At 46.5% G+C, this 19,045-nt stretch overlaps 1 protein-coding gene across 2 annotated transcripts in view; it reads left to right on the top strand.

Moving 5' to 3' along the window:
• Positions 1-19,045, top strand: part of LOC144756331 (decapping and exoribonuclease protein-like) — an 80,785-nt gene that overhangs the window by 29,987 nt on the left and 31,753 nt on the right. For both annotated transcript variants that reach the window (XM_078646048.1, XM_078646045.1), the window contains exons 3-5: positions 9,974-10,179; positions 11,430-11,640; positions 16,949-17,081. In XM_078646048.1, coding sequence (XP_078502174.1) covers positions 9,974-10,179; positions 11,430-11,640; positions 16,949-17,081 — 550 coding nt within the window. The remainder of the gene's footprint in view (positions 1-9,973; positions 10,180-11,429; positions 11,641-16,948; positions 17,082-19,045) is intronic.

The raw sequence follows: 19,045 nt of genomic DNA, 5'->3' as shown, positions 1-19,045 counted from the left end.
GGTGGACAGAAGTAACTTATGTGCTGAGCGAAGATTTGGCATGTGAGCGTGCTTGTGGATCAAGTTGTTCACAAATTTAGGGCTTTTCCCATTGAGTGACTCAAAAATGAGGCACCCAACCTTAAAGGCACGACACTGGATTACCGGTAGCCAATGAAGTTGCTTCAGGAGAGGAGTAACATGAAGGTGTCTGGGTTGAACAAGCAAACGAGCCGCCTGGTTTTGAACCAACTGTAGGCGTTTTGATAGATAAAGGGGAATGCAAAGTAAAGGGAATTGGCGTAGTCAATGTGAGACATGACCATGGCAAGAATCACCTGAATCCGAGCTTCGTAGGTGAGAAACCTGCAGATCTTTTTTATTTTCCTGGGTTGAAAAAAACAGGTAGAAATCACTGACCCTATCTGAGGCTTCATCGTGAGATCCTGGCTGATGATTACCCCAAGGCTCTTGGCCAAATTTGATGGAGAGGGGAGCTGGCCTAGGGCCAGATGTAGGAGGCCATTTACCGACCGGTAACGGCCGATTTCGGCCGTTACCGACCGGTAAATGGGTATTTGGGATGTAGGGGCATCATTTTACAGATTCGGTAAATTTACCGAATCGGTAAATTTACCGATTCTGTAAAATACCGAATCGGTATTTTTACCGATTCGGTAACGGCCAGATGTAGGTGGGACTCTTCAGAGTCCCTAAAGCCTTACAGATTCGGTATTTTACCACCCAATCCAATTGGGTGGTAAAATACCGAATCCAGGTGTGCATGCACATGTGTGCATGCACACCTAGCCATGTGACAGACAGACATGCACTTAGGGCATGTCTGTGTGCCACGTGGCACACATGCCCGTCTTTGGGGTGCTAGAGGGTGTCAAAGTGACACCCCCTGCACCCTTGCTGAAATCGGTATTTACCGAATCGGTAAATACCGATTCGATATTGCCCATTGATTCCTATGGGCTTCAAGGCCCATAGGAATCAATGGGCATTACCGAATCGGTATTTACAGAATCGGTAAATACCGAATCTTAAAGATTCGGTATTTACCGATTCTGAAACACCTACATACCCCCCCCTCTATATTACCACTTCTTAAATACCGAATCGGTAAAATTCGGTATTTAAGAAGTGGTAAAATAGTATTACCTACACCTAGTTCCCTGGGCCAAAAGTGAGGGCCCCAGGGATTCTTAGTAATGCCGCCAGTTAGAACCAACTCCGTCTTGTCCGCATTGAGCTTAAGATGATTGCTGTTCATCCACTGACTAATGAACAGCATGGTGGACTGAAAGGCGTGGACCGACTCCGGAGAGTTGCTAATAGGGTACATGAGTTGAAAGTCATCAGTGTAGTTGAATGGGCAAACTTGGCGCTCTTTCAGGGCTCGGACAAGAGGGAGAAGGTACAGATGAATAACAGGGGAGAAAGCGAAGAGCCCTGAGGGACTCCGCAGGAAATTTTCATTCTGGGAGCGGTAAACGGCGCGGTACTAACTGCCTGCGACCGGTTTTCTAGAAAGGAGATGATCCAGCCAAGGCGGGTCCCATGATTCCTGCGTCTCTGACACGATCGACCAGAAGATTATGGTCTACCGTGTCAAAGGCCGCGGAGAGATCAAGCAGGACAATGGCCCGAGGGGAGCCACCATCGACCTTGTCGCGGAGAGTGTCTAACACTGTGAGGATCACTGCCTCGGTGGAGTGATCCGGGCGGAACCCTGCTTGATGAGAATCAAGTAATTCAGATTCTTCCAAAAAGTCAGTAAGACATCTCGTGACATAAGCATCTAGGAACTTCGGAAGGTAAGGAATTTAATTTACATATAAGCCCCTAGTAAAGTGGTACTACATGTATCCAGGCCCTGTAAATAAAATGCTACTAGTGGGCCTGCAACCCACTTAAGTAGCCCATTGAAACATGACTCAGGCCTGCCTTTGCAGCCTGTGAGCAGTTTTAAACTGCCATTTCGACTTGCCAAAATAAACCTTTTGCCAAGCCTAAACTTGCCTTTAAAATACATATAAGTCACCCCTAAAGTATGTCTGTATTGTAAGCAGGAATGTTTTTGTGCAGGGAGGGGCACCTTCCTACTCAAAACAATTCCCTGAGGCCTTTCCATCTTTCTATGTGTGCTGCAGAAAGAGGAAGTAACAAGGAGAGATAAAGATATTTCTCCTCATTACGCCTTCCCTGGGAAGGCATAGCATTCTGATGCATTCCCAGATCTATCAGTATTAGTAAATTGGTGAGGGTTGCGTTGCTATTGCACCCGTTGCGCTGTGCAAAAAGCGATGCAACCCTATTATAACTATGCCCATACATATCCTGGTTGTGAGAAACTCTTACATTTGTTTTTTACTACTTCAAGGCCAACTTCTCACATTGGATACATTTGTTTACCTTATTACATTTAATACGTGCTAACGTTTGATTGGGAAGAGGTAACAATGTCAAGTTTGGTCTCAAAAGAATTGTAACTCAAAATTCTCTTTAATGGTAAAGTCTGATTTTAATTCACAGGTCTGAAAAGGCCACTTTTAGAAAGTTTTTATTTTCTTTTTCTAAACATTTGGTGCCTGCAGCCTGTGTCCTGGGTCTCATGACTGGGAATAGAGTGTCAGTTGGCCTCTGAGTATTCCTCCCATACACTAACACAAAGGAAGATTTGTTTTTATAAATCTTTTTATTAAACAGAGAAAAATGACATTTCTGAATACAAAAGTAGGAACAATATACCAATTTTACATAGACATCATTCTGTTAATGAACCACAGCGGTATGACAGGGAAAGTGGGGACTCAATGCGTTAGAGGTTCTTTAGGGGTATGGACAGTAAGTGGGATGCAAATGTTCCCCCTGTATTCATTCCATTTGTCCCAAATTGCAGACCACTTTTTTGGGACACCCCCGTGCAACTTACACTGTCTTTTCCCTAAACATGCACCAATCCATGTCTGCCTTCCAGGTAGTCAATGTAGACAACACTCCAGAGCCCCACATCTGGGCGATGTTTCTCTTAGCCATCATCAGACCCAAATTTTCCCTTTGCTATTTAAATCGGTAGGTTCCCAGACATTCAATAGACATCGCTTGGCTTCAAGTCTGAGTCTTACTTCGAGCACTTCATTTATACACTCATGTATCCCCTTTCAATAAGTCTGAATAGCTGCACAGTCCCATTATATGTGCATTAATGTAAAGTCCTGCCCACATTGCCTCCTGCTCAACCCGTCAGACACTCTCCCCATGCTAATGAGCCCGGACCCTGACACATAGACCCTATGTAAAATCTTCAACTGAACCAGGCGGAGTCTAGAGGAAATCACAACTTCTCTCGGGTATGCTACTGCTTCCTGCCACTCTTCATCGTCAAGTTCTAATCCATCTCTCTCCCACCGCCCCCTGGTCAAAACGACAGGATTGGAAGTGTTGTTTATTAGTTTCTTGTATTGTAAGGGAGATCGCTTTTGTGGGCATGTATCCATCCAGCAACCTGTCTTCATGCGGCGAGGACTCTGGGGGAGATTCCCCCTTGGGCAAATTCGATATTAGTGCATGTCACACCTGTAAATACCGGAAATATTCTGTAACAGCTAATTCGTATTCTTTTTACAGGCTGGCAAATGACACCATCTCCCCCATATCTCTGATCTTTGAGATCCCAATTAGATACTATTTGTCAAACCCTTTCGATGCCCACAGAGTTCCCAAATGCTCAGTGTCCCACAAAGGAGTGGCCCGTGTGAGCTTCCGGTCCCACCCCAGACTTTTGTTCACTGCCTTCCAGACTTGTAAAGAGTGTCTGCTTGGCCCAGTAAGTGCTCACTTTTTAGTTTTAGAATAGATGGCCTGTAGAAATTGCCTCCTGTAAGCAGCCATTTGTCCATCCTATACACTGGATCATCCCATCACCTAAATGTACAGTGATTGATTGCAGCCAGATGAGCAGCCCAATAATATTTTTTGATGTCTGGGAGAGCTATCCCACCATCATACCATGACAGTACTAGCTTTTGTATGGCTATGCTTGGTCTGCCTCCCAGAGTAACTCTCTTTGGAGGCCTTCAATTTCTTTAAAATATTGCGCTGGGATTGGGTTGGGGTGTTTCTGCATGGCATACAAGAAACAGGGCAAAGCCATCATTCTAAAAAGCTCTGCTCATCCCAGCACAGATAGCCGGAGCGTCCTGCATTGCTCAACATCTCGCTTCAAACTCTGGAGGCGGGGAGCAGATTACGATCGTACTGCGTTTTTGGGTCAGTTGAGATGAAGATACCCAGGTATTGGAAGCCGTCCTGGGCCACCGGAATTCTTACTGAAAGCTGTAAATATGTTGATGACTCTATGAAGCAAGGTCTTTGGGGAGGCAATATATAAAAGAATGTCATCCGCATATAAGGAGATGCGGTCCTCCCATGTGTCTGCCCACTTGAGGCCACAGATTATGGGATGTTTACGGATCCATGCCGCTAATGGCTCAAGGGAGGGTGCAAACAATAGGGGGGACAACGGACAGCCCTGATGTGTCCCGCGGTCCAATGCAAACACCTCCGACTTCTTGTTGTTGACCACTACCTGTGCCATGGGCTTGGCATGCAACAGCCTCACCCACCCAATAAATTTGGATCCGAAATCTAGCTTTGTCTGGACTGCAAAAAGATACGACCATTCAATGGTATCAAATGCCATTGTGGCATCTAGTGATACAACCATTGCCACCTCCTGAATTGTTTTGATTCTGCCCAGCACGCCATGCAGCCACCGTAAGTTGTATTATGATGAGGCATAAAGCCTGATTGATCAGGGTGTACCAGCTTACTGACAATCGGGGTCAAGCGACTCACCAACAGCTTGGCCAAGATCTTGGGTTCTGCATTTAGCAGGGAAATCCGTCTGTATGACAAGCACCTATCCCTGGGCTTACCTTCCTTATAAAATGTCACTAAGGTAGCTACCCGCCGGTCATCAGGAAGCATTCCCTTCTCTCTACTCTGCACAAACATTGCTCATAGGTGTGGGGCAATGGAGTCAGGTTTTAGTTTGTACAGTTCTATCGGCAAGCCATTTGGGGCTAATACCTTACTGGAGTGGAGGTTTTTTATCACCTGGGCAACCTCATCGTTTGTGAAATCGCTATCTAAGGACTTCCGTTCATCAGGCGACAAAGCAGGAAGTCGGATGTCTGCAAGCAGCGCCCGTGAGTCCTCCTCTGACAAGACAGAGGTTGTTCGGTATACTTGGTGGTAATGTTCAGCAAACTCATTGGATTTCGCCTACGGGTCCGCTATTACCCTCCCCGTGCATCTACAATTTCTGGAACAAGGCGACTCGCCAGGTCCCTCCTGTCAAGTCAGACGAGGAGTCTGCCCGCTTTGTCACCCAAGTCGTATACCCTGCCTTCTTTTTCCCTGCCTAGTGTTTTGCCATATCAGTGGCAATGGACCTGTATTCCTCCCTCTTGAGCCTGAGTTCATGCAGTTTATCTGCTACACCCTCCCCATCACTCTCTTCCTCAAGCCGGAGGATATCTTTTTCCACTTGAACCAGGTCTTTCACCTTTTCTTTCTGAACTCCTGCTATAAGCGAGAGTGCTTGTCCCCTCAGTACCATTTTAAAAGCCTTCCAATAGAGTTTGGTGCTATGTGACTGTGCCTGTATTCTCCAAGAAGTAGCAATCCATGGCCTGAAGGAAAGCCCTCTTGACCACCGGATTGCACAGGTACCAGGGGTTGATTAGTGCAATTTTACCCACCCTTTTTTCATTCAACACTAATTCAGCCCAGATGGGGGTGTGATCAGATATACCCCACATTAAATTTCGTACTTCCTGGACGCAACAAACCTGGGATGCTGCACAAGAAGGTAGTAGGATGAAACAACCTCCATACATCCGCCAGGCCGATCGCGTCAATAAAATCTGGAAGACATCTCTGCGAGGGGCCAACGGCACGTGGTAGATGGTGTTCAACCGTGCCTGATAATACTGAGTTGAAATCTCCACCCGCTATGAGGTGACCCTCTGGGAACGACAACATTATGGCCCCCAAGTCCTTGTAATTATGGCCCTGTAGCCCGGAGGGACGTAAACTGACATTAGTGTTGATGTTCTGCCCTCCCACTGCCCGGAGATAGCTGCATACCTACTCAGCTCATCCATCCAAGTGTGCTGTATCAAGAGTGGAAAAGACTTTTTAAGCATAATGCCCACCCCCCTGGAACTGAAAGTGAAGCCCGAGTGCGCCACCAGTCTGTACCCCCACCTATTCCTGGCCTGACAGGAGTTGCCTACAAGATGAGACTCCTGGAGGAACACTATGTCCGGGGAATGCCTTTTAATGTGCTGTAAGACAATACAAGGCTTCACTTTATCCCCCCAGACCGTTGACATTCCAGCTCAGCAGCCTAAGGCTTTTATTCCAGTGTGTGGGCATCTGCAAACCTGTGGACTATTAATTCCTCCCTCTGGCTACCGAGAAACAATGCCTTCATCTCTGAACTTTGAAAAAACAACAACACCCCCCAAACCCAGCTCCCCCCTCCCTGGTCCCCTGCACTCTGGGCCTTGAACTGCACATCAAACAAACCATGCAGAGTGCCTGTCACCCTAACATTTAACTAAAAGAAGTAAACTGTGGGGGTGAAAGCTCCGCCACCTCGACCCCCATTATGATCAATTCTCTATACTCTCCTTTTGTAGGGTCGCGCATCAGAAATAAGACACCAACGGATGGCATGTGCCACGGCATTGTATAGATATGAGACAAACATCCTCCCCACACACCCCCCATCTGTGGCGTGCACACAGTTAGTCTGGGTAGGCCAATCAACAGTTCCCCGCACCCCAAGACCGAGCGGGTGATAAACTTAGTCTTGGGCGCCACTCATCTGGCATTGTGTTCACAAAGGAAGACTTAATGTTGGAAGGATGGGTAATGCTGTCAGGATGTTCTCTGCCCCACTTACATTTCAAAGGGGCTACCGCAGCACATACACAAAGAACTTGACACAAGCCTTTTGAGGCCACAGACTTTCTGGAGCCCTAGCATGGGAAAGGAGAGCTTCCAGCAACAAATGGTAGAAAGGGCATAGAAGTTTCTCCCACTTCAAAGGCTTGCACCAGGTATAAACAATGGGTCCTCAGAATCCTCCTTCAGTTCACTCTTAGACAGAAGCTCAGAAGGCCTGCCTTGTATTCTAGAGGGCTACCCTGCTGCTTGAAGCCTGCCTTGTACCCCCAGAGGACTGCTGTGCTGCTTGAGACCTTCCCTGCTCCTTGAACCCAAGACTACCAGAGTGACTCCAAGGGTTAGTTGGCTGGCCTGCTCTTCTGAGTTACAGGGACATGACAGGCTCCAACATTGTTGAACCATGCACCTGGTCCCTGCCTGGAGTTAGTCCTGACCTCCAAGTGGTCCCCAATCAGTCCTAGGCCTTTGGAATTGTGGCTAAAGGTGTTAAACCTGCCTAACCCTAAAACCTGAGACTTCAAAAATTGTTCACCAGAAAATAGCATGAGAACCAACAGGAGACCTGGACCTCCCTGCTCGTCAATAAGCATGAGCGCAAAATCCGCTCCGATCGCGGATTTTGCGGATTTTCGGCAAATCCGCGATCCGCGAACTCTCGCGGATTTGCCGAAAATCCGCAATCCGCGATCGGAGCGGATTTTGCGGTCAAAAGTTCAAGCGCGCCTAATTAACGATGGCGCCGGCAAGCTGCCAGCGCCCATCCTGCAATAGTTACTTTATTAGCTTCAACAGGAAGCTCTAACAGATAAGATACAGCAGGGGCTCGAGCGCCTGCTTTATTTTAGCAGTTGGAGCTTCCTGTTGAAGCTAATTAAGTAACTTTTGCAGGATGGCGCTGGCAGCTTGCCGGCGCCATCGTAAATTACTTCAACAATGGTGTGTGTCTTCTTGAATAAATATGAAGGGCAGGGTTCATTCGGGCACGACGGTCCTGCACAAAAAAATAAACACACACACAAGAGGCATGCTCGCATGGACGCCCCGTCCGTTTGGCCCCGCCCACACACTCGAGGTGTGCACCGTCTTCTTCCCGCCATTTACCCACTATGATGGACATTTCACTCAAGGGACCCCTGCGCACTTCGGCGCGATTGCATAGTGACACACACTTGGTCGCTGGAACTAGTTGAAGCGCAAATGCAGTGACTCATTCAGCAGCCCAAAAAAAAACGTGAGCGTTGGGAGGCTGGGCATCTTTGACTTTTACGAGCGCAACCCCCGTGCTGTTCCTGTGACCAGGGGCTTCTGTCTCTTAATCTGCTGCTCTGATCGGTCTCTGACCTTTTAGACACACAAGAGGCATGTGCGCTCGCGTGGAAGCCCCGTCCGTTTGGCCCCGCCCACACGCTCGAGGAAGCCCCGCCCCCAAATCCGCAAATCCGCTGAATCCGCGGATTTTGCGGATCCACGATCCGTGAATCCGCTGAATCCGCGAATCGTGGATCCGCAAAATCCGCCCATGCTTACTCGTCAATCCATCCAAGATGCATCGCCGGTCACCCGGGCACTCCCAGGAAAGGTATCCAGCCTCGTAAAGCCTTCATAGGCTGCAGCCTGCAGCTTCATCACACAGAGGATTTTTAACTCTGAAAAAAGAGACTAAGTCCGAATATAGAAACCTTCACGGCAACTTTGACCAGCAGCTCCCCGATAAAGACACCTCCTCCTCAGACACTGCCGGCTGCTTGCCCCACTGAATGTTAGTCTGGAGGTAAGCGAAAGATGGGCCCAATCCACTCCATGTAGCCAAAACTGCGCTCCAGGGTGGTAGGCCTTAACTTTTAACTTTGGCCCAGTTTTGCAAAACCAGATACCCGATTTGCTCTTTTTGGCGCTATTTTTCACTGTAAACGTAAAGAATTTTAACTCTAGTTCTACTGATTGGATTGAATTTGTTGTGGTGTCATTTTATTTATTAAATTTTATGCTATGTTTCTAATATGGGTTGGAACGTTTCTTGTGTTATGTTTTCTGATTATGTGCTACATAAATACTTAACACAGTGCCTCTAAGTTAAGCCTGACTGCTTTTGTGCCGAGCTACCAGAGGGTTAAGCATAGTTTAATTTATTGACTGGTTGTGGTTCACCCTGACAGGGATTATATTTATTGCTTGAGTAGTGTTCACACCTTCCTCAACCAAAAATCTCACATCATGCGAAAGTAGATTGATGCTATTGTTTGCTGCACATTGCATTGTATACAGAGGCATAGCTTCAGGGGGGGGGTTTATGGTTTTACACGTCCCTAATAAATGTATTTTCTGAATAATAGTTGGGTACAGGTACTTTCAGTCAGCTGCGGTAAGCTATCTGTCGGATTTCAACGGTAAATTTACATACACACCGACAAAAATGCACACATACTCCCTCTCGGTTTTGAAAGTCCTCAAAAATATTGGTCATTTTATGAAATATTGTATTTTCTCTCTTAATACTCCTACCATGTCACTTTCCTCTCCATTTCCAGTGCCACTTAAGCCCCTCTCATGCACTCTGCTTGTCGTATAATGTATTGAAACATTATATGCCCCCGTGATTGTTGGATAATCTAAAGGGCTCCCCCCTCAATATTACTGACCAAGGTACGCCTCTGATTGTGTAGCATGCAGTGTGTGCACAAGTATACTTCAGCACACTTAATTATATAGTACAGTTGAACCTTAGTATCAATCCCTTGTATACTCAGTCTCTCCCACATTCTGAGCCAGGGAAATCATCTTTGCTGGTCTTTTTAAAGTCACGGTTTGACACAGAGTTTGGAACCTCTCAAACCTCCTTCCCTCCTCCCATCCATTTGGGTAAGGCAACATTTCCTGCAACATTTGCAGCTTTTAGGGTAACCTGATCACCATTGGTGTTTGACACTCTTTGCATCTGTCTAGTCTAGTCCAGTACCTGCCATTCTCTCCTCTCATTTAATTTATTTTTCTCCTTCACCTCTAGGCCTGTAAACTTTGACTTTGTTGTTCGCCGGGGGCACTTGGTCAAGGTTCTCGTCACGCCTCATGTCCAGAATGGCTGGAAGTTGGCAGTCACCCTGTTTCGTGGGACCTACTACTTCCTCGAAATTGAAGATAATGAAGACTTCTCTGATGCCGGAGATTGCTGCGACTACATGGGGCACAAGTTTGAACAGTACATGACCTCAGGTACCAGACTGCGCCTTCTAATGGAGGCCGAAGGCGGGTGGACCTATGGGTTGGTCTTCTGATAGGATGGCATCTCTAAAAAGCTGGCAGGGCTTAGCTAGACCCATCTATTTGAGTACTTTTCTATGTTGACTAAAATAAAATTCTATTTTACTCCACACACAAAAGCAACCCAAAGCTCTATTAACTTTTCAGGTGCCCGTAAACTCAGCTGCTCTTGATGCCCCTGCCTGCTTGTTTCTCTGGGTACCCTGGAGGTCCATGAAGTTTATTTTTAACTCTAGCCCTGATAATGTGGAAGTCATTATAGTGATTGGCAACAGCCTCTACTCTTACAAATACAGCCTGTGCAGGTTCAATTGGATATGATGCAAGAGGGGCCAATTGCCTTAGCAAGATATGGCAGATGATGCGTATTCAGCTCTGAAGTTGCTACATATAATAATATAGTGTGGTGCAGTGTAGTGTAGGTGTTCAGCAGAGTATGCCACTATTCTGCTGGTCCTGAAGTGTAGTGCACAAGATAAGGCAGGCCTGGGTGATATCAATTAAAGAGTGGTGGGATCAGCTAGTCTCATTCCTCCACCCTCATAGCACAGCTGATAAGATAGCACCTGCAGGAGAGTCACTGTGGTACTTAGTGTAAACTTTGTAGGTCTGAGGTTTTTACACAGAGTACCACTGAGTTGTTTCCATATTGAAAAAGTGATATCTTTGTTATTAATTCAAACATACCTCCAATGCTAGTGCAGGTACTAGTGAAGGAGAGGGGGCTTCTGGCCTGTAGGATACGCCTCCACTTAGTTACTTCTCACCACCTTTCTTTTGCGTGAAGGGTCACTAACCTTTTTGTAGAGAAAGAGGTCCAGATGCAGCGTTTTTAATTTCCAAGGGTATGGGTTGCACGGACAGGAGACTGGTATTGCCCCCCTCCACGTCACTTTCACCCATGTAGCCTCCTGTGCACCTTTTGTGATATACTTTATGAAGGTCACTCTTGACCTCGAAAGTGGAATCCATATCCCGAATTTTGAAGACCTATCTGAAGGCAAGAACCTAGAGACAGTACGAAGATGTCCAAAGCACCTGTCATTACTGGTCGTGGTCCACAACCAACTTCCAGAGGCACAGTACAACATTTCTGCTAGACCATATTGACCAATACATTCATACTTACTAAGGATAGAATGCATAAAATGAAAGCACTATCTTTCAAACTTCAAACTTGTTTTCTTCTTCTTGTCTTCCAGATAGTCCAGGCCGAGCCCCAAACCCCTCACAAGTTCTGGATGTCAATGAAGCATTTTACTCCCTAGTGAAGGCATCTGTCAAGAACCACTCCATACTCCTGAGTGCTGAGGTGGACTCTGAGGACCCCTTAGTGCGTCACCTGAAGGCACCTGCCTGTTATGTGGAACTGAAAACCACCCTAATGCGAGGAGACCCCGGGACTGTTTCAAGGTCAGATTTCCATTTATAACGTGTAGATGAAGGGGTGTATGTATGCTGTCCACCCAAGGTGGGAGGACAGAAAAGCTACAGAGTATTGCTCAAACCAACGGTGGGTTTGGGGTCTCCGGTGATAATCTTCTGGAATAATGCTCTGGGGTTTGAGGGTCCTGGGTGGTGCTAGAAACACATCCCTTTGGGGATCTTGTGAAATGAAGTGTATTTAAGGCATATGACATCCTTGCTACTCCTCTTCTTGATTTGCTTAAATCGCCCTCCATTTAGACAGCTGAAGAAAGCAAGGCTCAGAGAGAGGGGAGAGGATGTGCTGGTGCGGCCATAGCGGCCAACTGGGGAACCAGGGTCAAGTCTTGACATCAGCTCAACATCCTGTCAGAACAGTGCATAATCTTCCTGTGCCTACAAATATAAAAATAAGAACTTGCATGAAACAAATGTTACATTTAAATTCCATAAGCAGCACAGTCACAACGAAGTAGATCGAAAAAAACACCATGCATGCTCATAGTTAAATAACATAGAAGATCATGCGGATGGAAAGAGTATTTCGGCCTTGGGACACTGATAAGAAGACGGCACGGAGAACAACAGGGAATGATATGCTATAACCAATAAAAACAGAGGAAAAGTAAGAGGCAAGCACATGGACGAATGATAAGGAAGGACGGGATGTAAGCCCCTTTTAAGATTTATATTAAATGCAATAGATTTCACAAGCACAGTGCCGGCGAAACCTGAAAAGGAAGACTTGGGCTTTGCAATTGGGTTTAATGGCAAAATTAAAACTGCTCTGCCAGCCAGCAATGGCAGGCTGGGAAGCAAACTTTTGCTTTGCCATAATTGTGGTGGCACAAACAGTGCTGCAGTCCAGAAAAGGCACTTTAACTTACAGGCCGTAGCTATCCATGGTACCATATACTAGGGACTTAAAGTAAGCTAAGGTATGCTAATTGGGGATAAGCCAATTACACATATACTTTTAAAGGGTCAGAGCACATGCACCGAGGCCTGATCAGTGCATTTCAGAGCCATTACGTCAATACCTAGGGTCAAAAGGGGCAAAAAGTGGGGGTGAACCTGCACCCTCACACCCCTCCACACCAATCAGTCTTAGATAACTAAGCAAAGTGGGTTGACGACTGTCCTGCTTATGACTGCTGTTGGAGCTATTTTTAAGTTGGCCAGCATGTATATGATCCTTAAGTCAGGCCCGCAGTCTTCTCCCCTGTTCATACATGTATAACGTTTGATCTCTTTACACTAGAAACAATGTGTTGCATGTATTGTTGTAGATACATATGCTCTGCTTACTCCTGCTATCTTGTGTTTGGCTCGAATGTTTGCAAGATGTTTTTCTTCAAAGATGTTTTTTGGGTTATGAGGGAAAGCGACTCCTTCCCTAGATGGCAATGCAAATGGGCAGCGAATCCATGTTAATAGTTTTTTTTATCCACTGTCAGGTTCGAATGTGTTCCAAAAGGGCTCTGTGTTTTGTGACTTGTCGTGCGTTCAGTCGCAATGGGCTTGTTGATTGAGTTTGCTGTGTCATCTGCTGTGTATGATTCTTTTACCCCAATGCCTATGTGATGTCTCCAGTGCAATGTACAATTCCTTCGAGTGTGTGCAATCTCCTTATCCTTCTGTTTGAGACTCCGAGGGTGACAGGTCTTGGGTATTTAAAATGTCTGCCTGTGTGTATGTTGTCTTGTGTATCATCCCCCTCTCATAATAGTATTAATTTTAATAATGATAATAATAATCATAAGAAGAAGAAGAACAAAAATGCTGATGATCCCCCGAGTATTGCATAGAACACACAAATAATACTAATAGTGCTCTGTGTATTCTGGGTTACAGGTTCATTCCAAAGTAGCAGAGCTCGGTGATGGGTTCACTCTGAAGCAGTGGAGCTGGGTGACGGGTTCATTCTGAAGCATCAGAGCTGGGTGACGGGTACATTCTGAAGCATCGGAGCTGGGTGACGGGTACATTCTGAAGCATCGGAGCTGGGTGATGGGTTCATTCTGAAACATCGGCGCTGGGTGACAGGTTCCTTCTGAAGCATCAGAGCTGGGTGACGGGTTCATTCTGAAGCATCAGAGCTGAGTGACGGGTTCATTCTGAAGCATCAGAGCTGGGTGACAGGTACATTCTGAAGCATCAGGGCTGGGTGATGGGTTCATTCTGAAACATCGGAGCTGGGTGACAGGTTCATTCTGAAGCATCAGAGCTGGGTGACGGGTACATTCTGAAACATCAGAGCTGGGTGATGGGTACTTTCTGAAGCATCAGAGCTGGGTGACGGGTACATTCTGAAGCATCAGAGCTGGGTGACGGGTACTTTCTGAAGCATCAGAGCTGGGTGACGGGTACATTCTGAAGCATCAGAGCTGGGTGACGGGTACATTCTGAAGCATCAGAGCTGGGTGACAGGTACATTCTGAAGCATCAGGGCTGGGTGATGGGTTCATTCTGAAACATCGGAGCTGGGTGACAGGTTCATTCTGAAGCATCAGAGCTGGGTGACGGGTACATTCTGAAACATCAGAGCTGGGTGATGGGTACTTTCTGAAGCATCAGAGCTGGGTGACGGGTACATTCTGAAGCATCAAAGCTAGGTGACGGGTACATTCTGAAGCATCAAAGCTGGGTGACGGGTACTTTCTGAAGCATCAGAGCTGGGTGACGGGTTCATTCTGAAGCTGGGTGACGGGTACATTCTGAAGCAACAGAGCTGGGTGACGGATACTTTCTGAAGCATTAGAGCTGGGTGACGGGTACATTCTGAAGCATCAGAGCTGGCTGACGGGTACATTCTGAGGCATCAGAGCTGGGTGACGGGTTCATTCTGATGCTGGGTGACGGGTACATTCTGAAGCATCAGAGCTGGGTGACGGGTACATTCGGAAGCATCGGAGCTGTGCAACAAGCTCACTCTGAAACAGCAAAGTTTGGTGACGGGCTAATTTCAAAGGATCTAAGCTGGGCAATGGGTTCATTCCAGAGCGGCAGAGCTGGGTGACGTGTTCATTCTGAAGCATCAAAGCTGTGCAACAAGTGCACTCTTTCCCTCACTCCCTAAGTTCCCCACACACCAGCCCTCTCTTTCCACCTGAGTCTCTGACACCGAGCACTGCAGAAGCTTGGGGTCATGCTTTCTCTCTCATCTACTTTAACTCTCTCCCACTGTTCCTCTACTGCCCCCTTCTACCGCTGCTCTGCAGCAGTTCCATGCTGGCATTTGTTATTGGGTTTGCCAAAGCTGGATGCTTTAAAACTGCAAAGAGGGAGATTTTGAGAAACAAGTCGAAAGAATTTATTTTCCCCGTTGTCTAACATTGTAAAAGAGGTAATTTGAGGCAGGAAACAGCTCAAATAAAGCTGTCTTGGGCTTAACAAATGGTGCGTTTCCCAACCGAATCGGGTCTGCAGGCAAAGCCAGTAGCAATGACTGGTCACCTTATAAGTGTATTTTGTATACTTTTAGCATGACCACCTTGATGTGTGATGCAATATGGCATGATGCACCGTGGTATCCACCTTGAAAATATACAAATGGTATTTTCAATACTTTCAAGATGGCTGCCACATTGTTTGATGCAATGGGAAACATCCTTTACCCTGCATGCGTTACTTCACATGCCATTACCCTGCATTTTTTACACCGCAAAATCAGGGCCGGACTGGGAACCAAAACCGGCCCTGGCAAAGTGCTCGGCTGGCCCCCCTCCCGTTGTGGGGGGTTGGTTGGAGGTGCCGCCGAGCTCTTTGCGGGGGCCGGTTTTCGGCCGATTGGACCCTGTAACAAAATCGGCCCCCAGGGGCCCAAAACCGGCCCCCACCCATGTGGCGCACCGGGGGATTGCCCGGTGCCCGCTACGGCCAGTCCAGGCCTGCGCAAAATCTTTTACAACGCAGGGCTTTACACCGCAAACTATTACAACGCATTCCCCAAAGTAACGCCCCGCGGAATTAGAATAGTAAATTGTGTTGTAATGGGGAATGCGTTGTAATGAATTGCGTTGTAAAGCCCTGCGTTGTAAAAGATTTTGCGGTGTAAAAACTGCAACGTAATGGCATGTGGAGTAAAAGTACGCGCGGTGAAGTGTCCTATTCATTGCAATATGGCAGCTATCTTTATAGCGTAAACATTTTATTTTCTATACCTTCAAGATTGCTGCCTCTTTGTGTCACACATCTTTCAGGATGACCTATTCCAGCACAGTTTTGAAAGCATTCGCAAACAATCATTGGCAAAGCAATTGCACTAACCAAAAAGCATTGACAAAGCAAGGCTCCCCCACTTGCCTCTTCTTCCTACATCAGTCCATGTTTCGTTTGACAGCTGTGATTGTCTATCCTTTTAAATGTGTGAAATGTTGCAACAACAATATATGTTCTCTTTGACAATCCTTTTGCAAATTTACAGTTACTGGTTTAATTATTATTATCTGGTGAGCTATTCATTTTGCAAAGTCCTTCATACATACATTGTTTAAACAAAGTATCTGTTTGTACCTATTGTTTGCTCTTTGGCGCTGTCTTTGCTTCCCCTACTCCTAGGGTTTATGAAGGGAATTAACAAGAAAGTTAATGGCTGTAGAAATCTAATTAACCTGCTTACTTGCTTTAGTTTATTTTCTGTGTTTTTGTGTCACTTCAAGCCATTCAAGTGACAGCAGAAAACAGGAATTCGGTGTAATAATTTGCATTACATGGATATTGCTCAATCAGTGAAGACATGTTAATGTTGAGTGGCCCAGCTCGCAACCCACACTCTAGACACCAAGTCAATCAGAAATATGAAACAAACAAAATAAACAAGCTTCCATTTTGGACAAAGTTGCCACATTCTTCAAATATATGTAAAATGTCCACAACATATTAGATTGTCTGTGGCTCTCCAGTAAGTCGAGAAAATAAGTCCTCCATAACATTTCCAGAAAAAGTGTCGAATTTTGCCACACTTTTGCAAAATTTTGCAGTTGAGAAGACAACGCACAGCAGGTAAATCTGCAGGAAGGCATCGAACATTAAAACAAGGGTTACAGGTATGCAACTTTTGTGTCTGTAATTTGAAAAGCATGCCATGCCTTTTCACTCACAGCCAAGCTCTTAAGTCCACAGGACAGACAGCATGGAGGATACATGTGTGTAAATGCCTCATCAGTTTATTGTGTTGGTGCATTTGTTGGAGAGCAGGCCAAGGTGCATGAGTAGATGCTCTGGGGTGAATGCTGTACTTTTTGCCTTTTGTTGCACTCACACTTACCTGTTGCCACCCTTCACCTCGTTGCAGTATTAAAAGGCTCCATTATTGGGCGCAGTCCTTCCTCGGAGGGGTCCCGCGGATCCTCGTGGGCTTCAAGCGCGACGAACGCACCGTGGTGAAATGCAGGACGTTTGACGTCACAGCGCGAGGCCTGACTCAGGTTGGTAAACCAGGGAGGGGAGAGGATATAGTGCGCATGTTCATGGGATGGGGAGCCTGCACCAGATCATTAAGTAAGGTGCGGTCGAATAATTGCTAAAAAGGTGGACTCTAGGCACTGTGACCCAGCTTTTTGTTTGGGGGAGCCTGTGAGCTGACACAATAAGTATTTCTTCATTTATACAATTCACTCCAGTAGCTATGTGTCATGTACTCCTGATACACCATTTCTGGGTGGCTGGCCTGTCCCACAAGGATGAATGGTATGTGGGTCCTACAGTGGCGGCTCCTCTAGGGAGTGCTGTGGGTGGTGAGATGGGGCAGGTGAGGGGCAGTGTGGGAGGTAGTATACTCTGGCATACAGCCGAACCGAGTTAAGTACATAAATAAACAAATAAATAAATAAATAAAACAAATACTACCCCCCACATTGCCCCTCCCCTGCCCTGCCCACCGCCCCACAGGACTCCATCGAGGAGCCGCCACTGGGGTCCTAATGGAATTTGAAGCTATTGTGTTGTGACCACAACATGAGACAGGGTGTAGGGTTGAACAGCAAGCTTTATTTGAGTAAACAGTAGGACATCAGCGCGCACTTCTACACAACTACCAACGCAGACGCAATCTCTTACTGTTTTCCTGTTGCGCTTGACTTTCCCTCTTTTGCTTGAAGGCACACTCCCGTCCGCTAGTGAAGGTTTTGTTGCCTTGCCTCTCACGCCTCAATATTCGCTGTATGTCCTGCTCCTCGCTGATTACAGGCTGACCTCGTCGCCAAGAACATGTTGTGACCACAACATGAGACAGGGTGTAGGGTTGAACAGCAAGCTTTATTTGAGTAAACAGTAGGACATCAGCGCGCACTTCTACACAACTACCAACGCAGACGCAATCTCTTACTGTTTTCCTGTTGCGCTTGACTTTCCCTCTTTTGCTTGAAGGCACACTCCCGTCCGCTAGTGAAGGTTTTGTTGCCTTGCCTCTCACGCCTCAATATTCGCTGTATGTCCTGCTCCTCGCTGATTACAGGCTGACCTCGTCGCCAAGAACATGTTGTGACCACAACATGAGACAGGGTGTAGGTTTGAACAGCAAGCTTTATTTGAGTAAACAGCAGGACATCAGCGCGCCCGCCGCCTGCAGTCAGCCGGTGACAACTGACAGCTGGCGTCCGGCGCTCGGCATAGAACCCTCGGCATACCAACATTCCACGGCGGCGCGTGGAGTGGAATGACGTCACAACATATTGCCTAACTGCTCTAGGCACATAGCTTGCTGCCGTCAAAAAGCATCAGAGCTCTGCCCTCATCTTCTCCACAGCAGTGTTACCTCATAGTTAGCACAGAACTCTTTACCATCCTGCACAGGGGCCAGGGGGAGATCTGTTGGTGTGCAATGGGAATGGTTTGGGGGGGCAAAACTGGACAGTGGCCACTAGGCTCCAACTGTATCCACTGCAGTACTCACCATTTCAGCATCACAAGGCAGTGAAGGAGTACTCAGAGCACAGGCAAAGCTAAAAACACAATGCTTTGTTCTAGAAAAAGAAAAACACTTTCTTCTACTCACAACAAGACACTGCACACGCAGAAACACAGAGTATCTTCTTAGCTCAATATGGGGAATTTGTGAATCTCTGGCTCTGTGACCCCTGACTTTGTGTAGACAAGCCCAACTCTCAATGTCATTTCGCTTCTGATGTTAAGAACCCACCCCCACCCCCTGATCAGGACTGGCTCTGGGGCAGAGGCTACTCTAGGGCACCTGACATACCTTTACCTTTTTTTAGTTTAAGCATGTTTTATTGAAAGAATAATCATAAATAGGGAGTAGAATACTATTTAACATATTAACAATTGTACACTAATGTTACAGAATATATCGATATGAGTAAAAAGAAAGAAGCAAAATGTAAAGTAAGTGGGTTAAGAGGTTCAATACAACATTGCAAGAAAAAGACAGAAA

This window comes from Lissotriton helveticus, chromosome 5_1 (genome assembly GCF_964261635.1).
Source record: "Lissotriton helveticus chromosome 5_1, aLisHel1.1, whole genome shotgun sequence".
In the NCBI taxonomy this organism is placed as follows: Eukaryota; Metazoa; Chordata; class Amphibia; order Caudata; family Salamandridae; genus Lissotriton; species Lissotriton helveticus.
The sequence above is the reverse complement of the archived record's forward strand: the minus strand, read 5'-3'. Positions and strand labels throughout refer to the sequence as shown.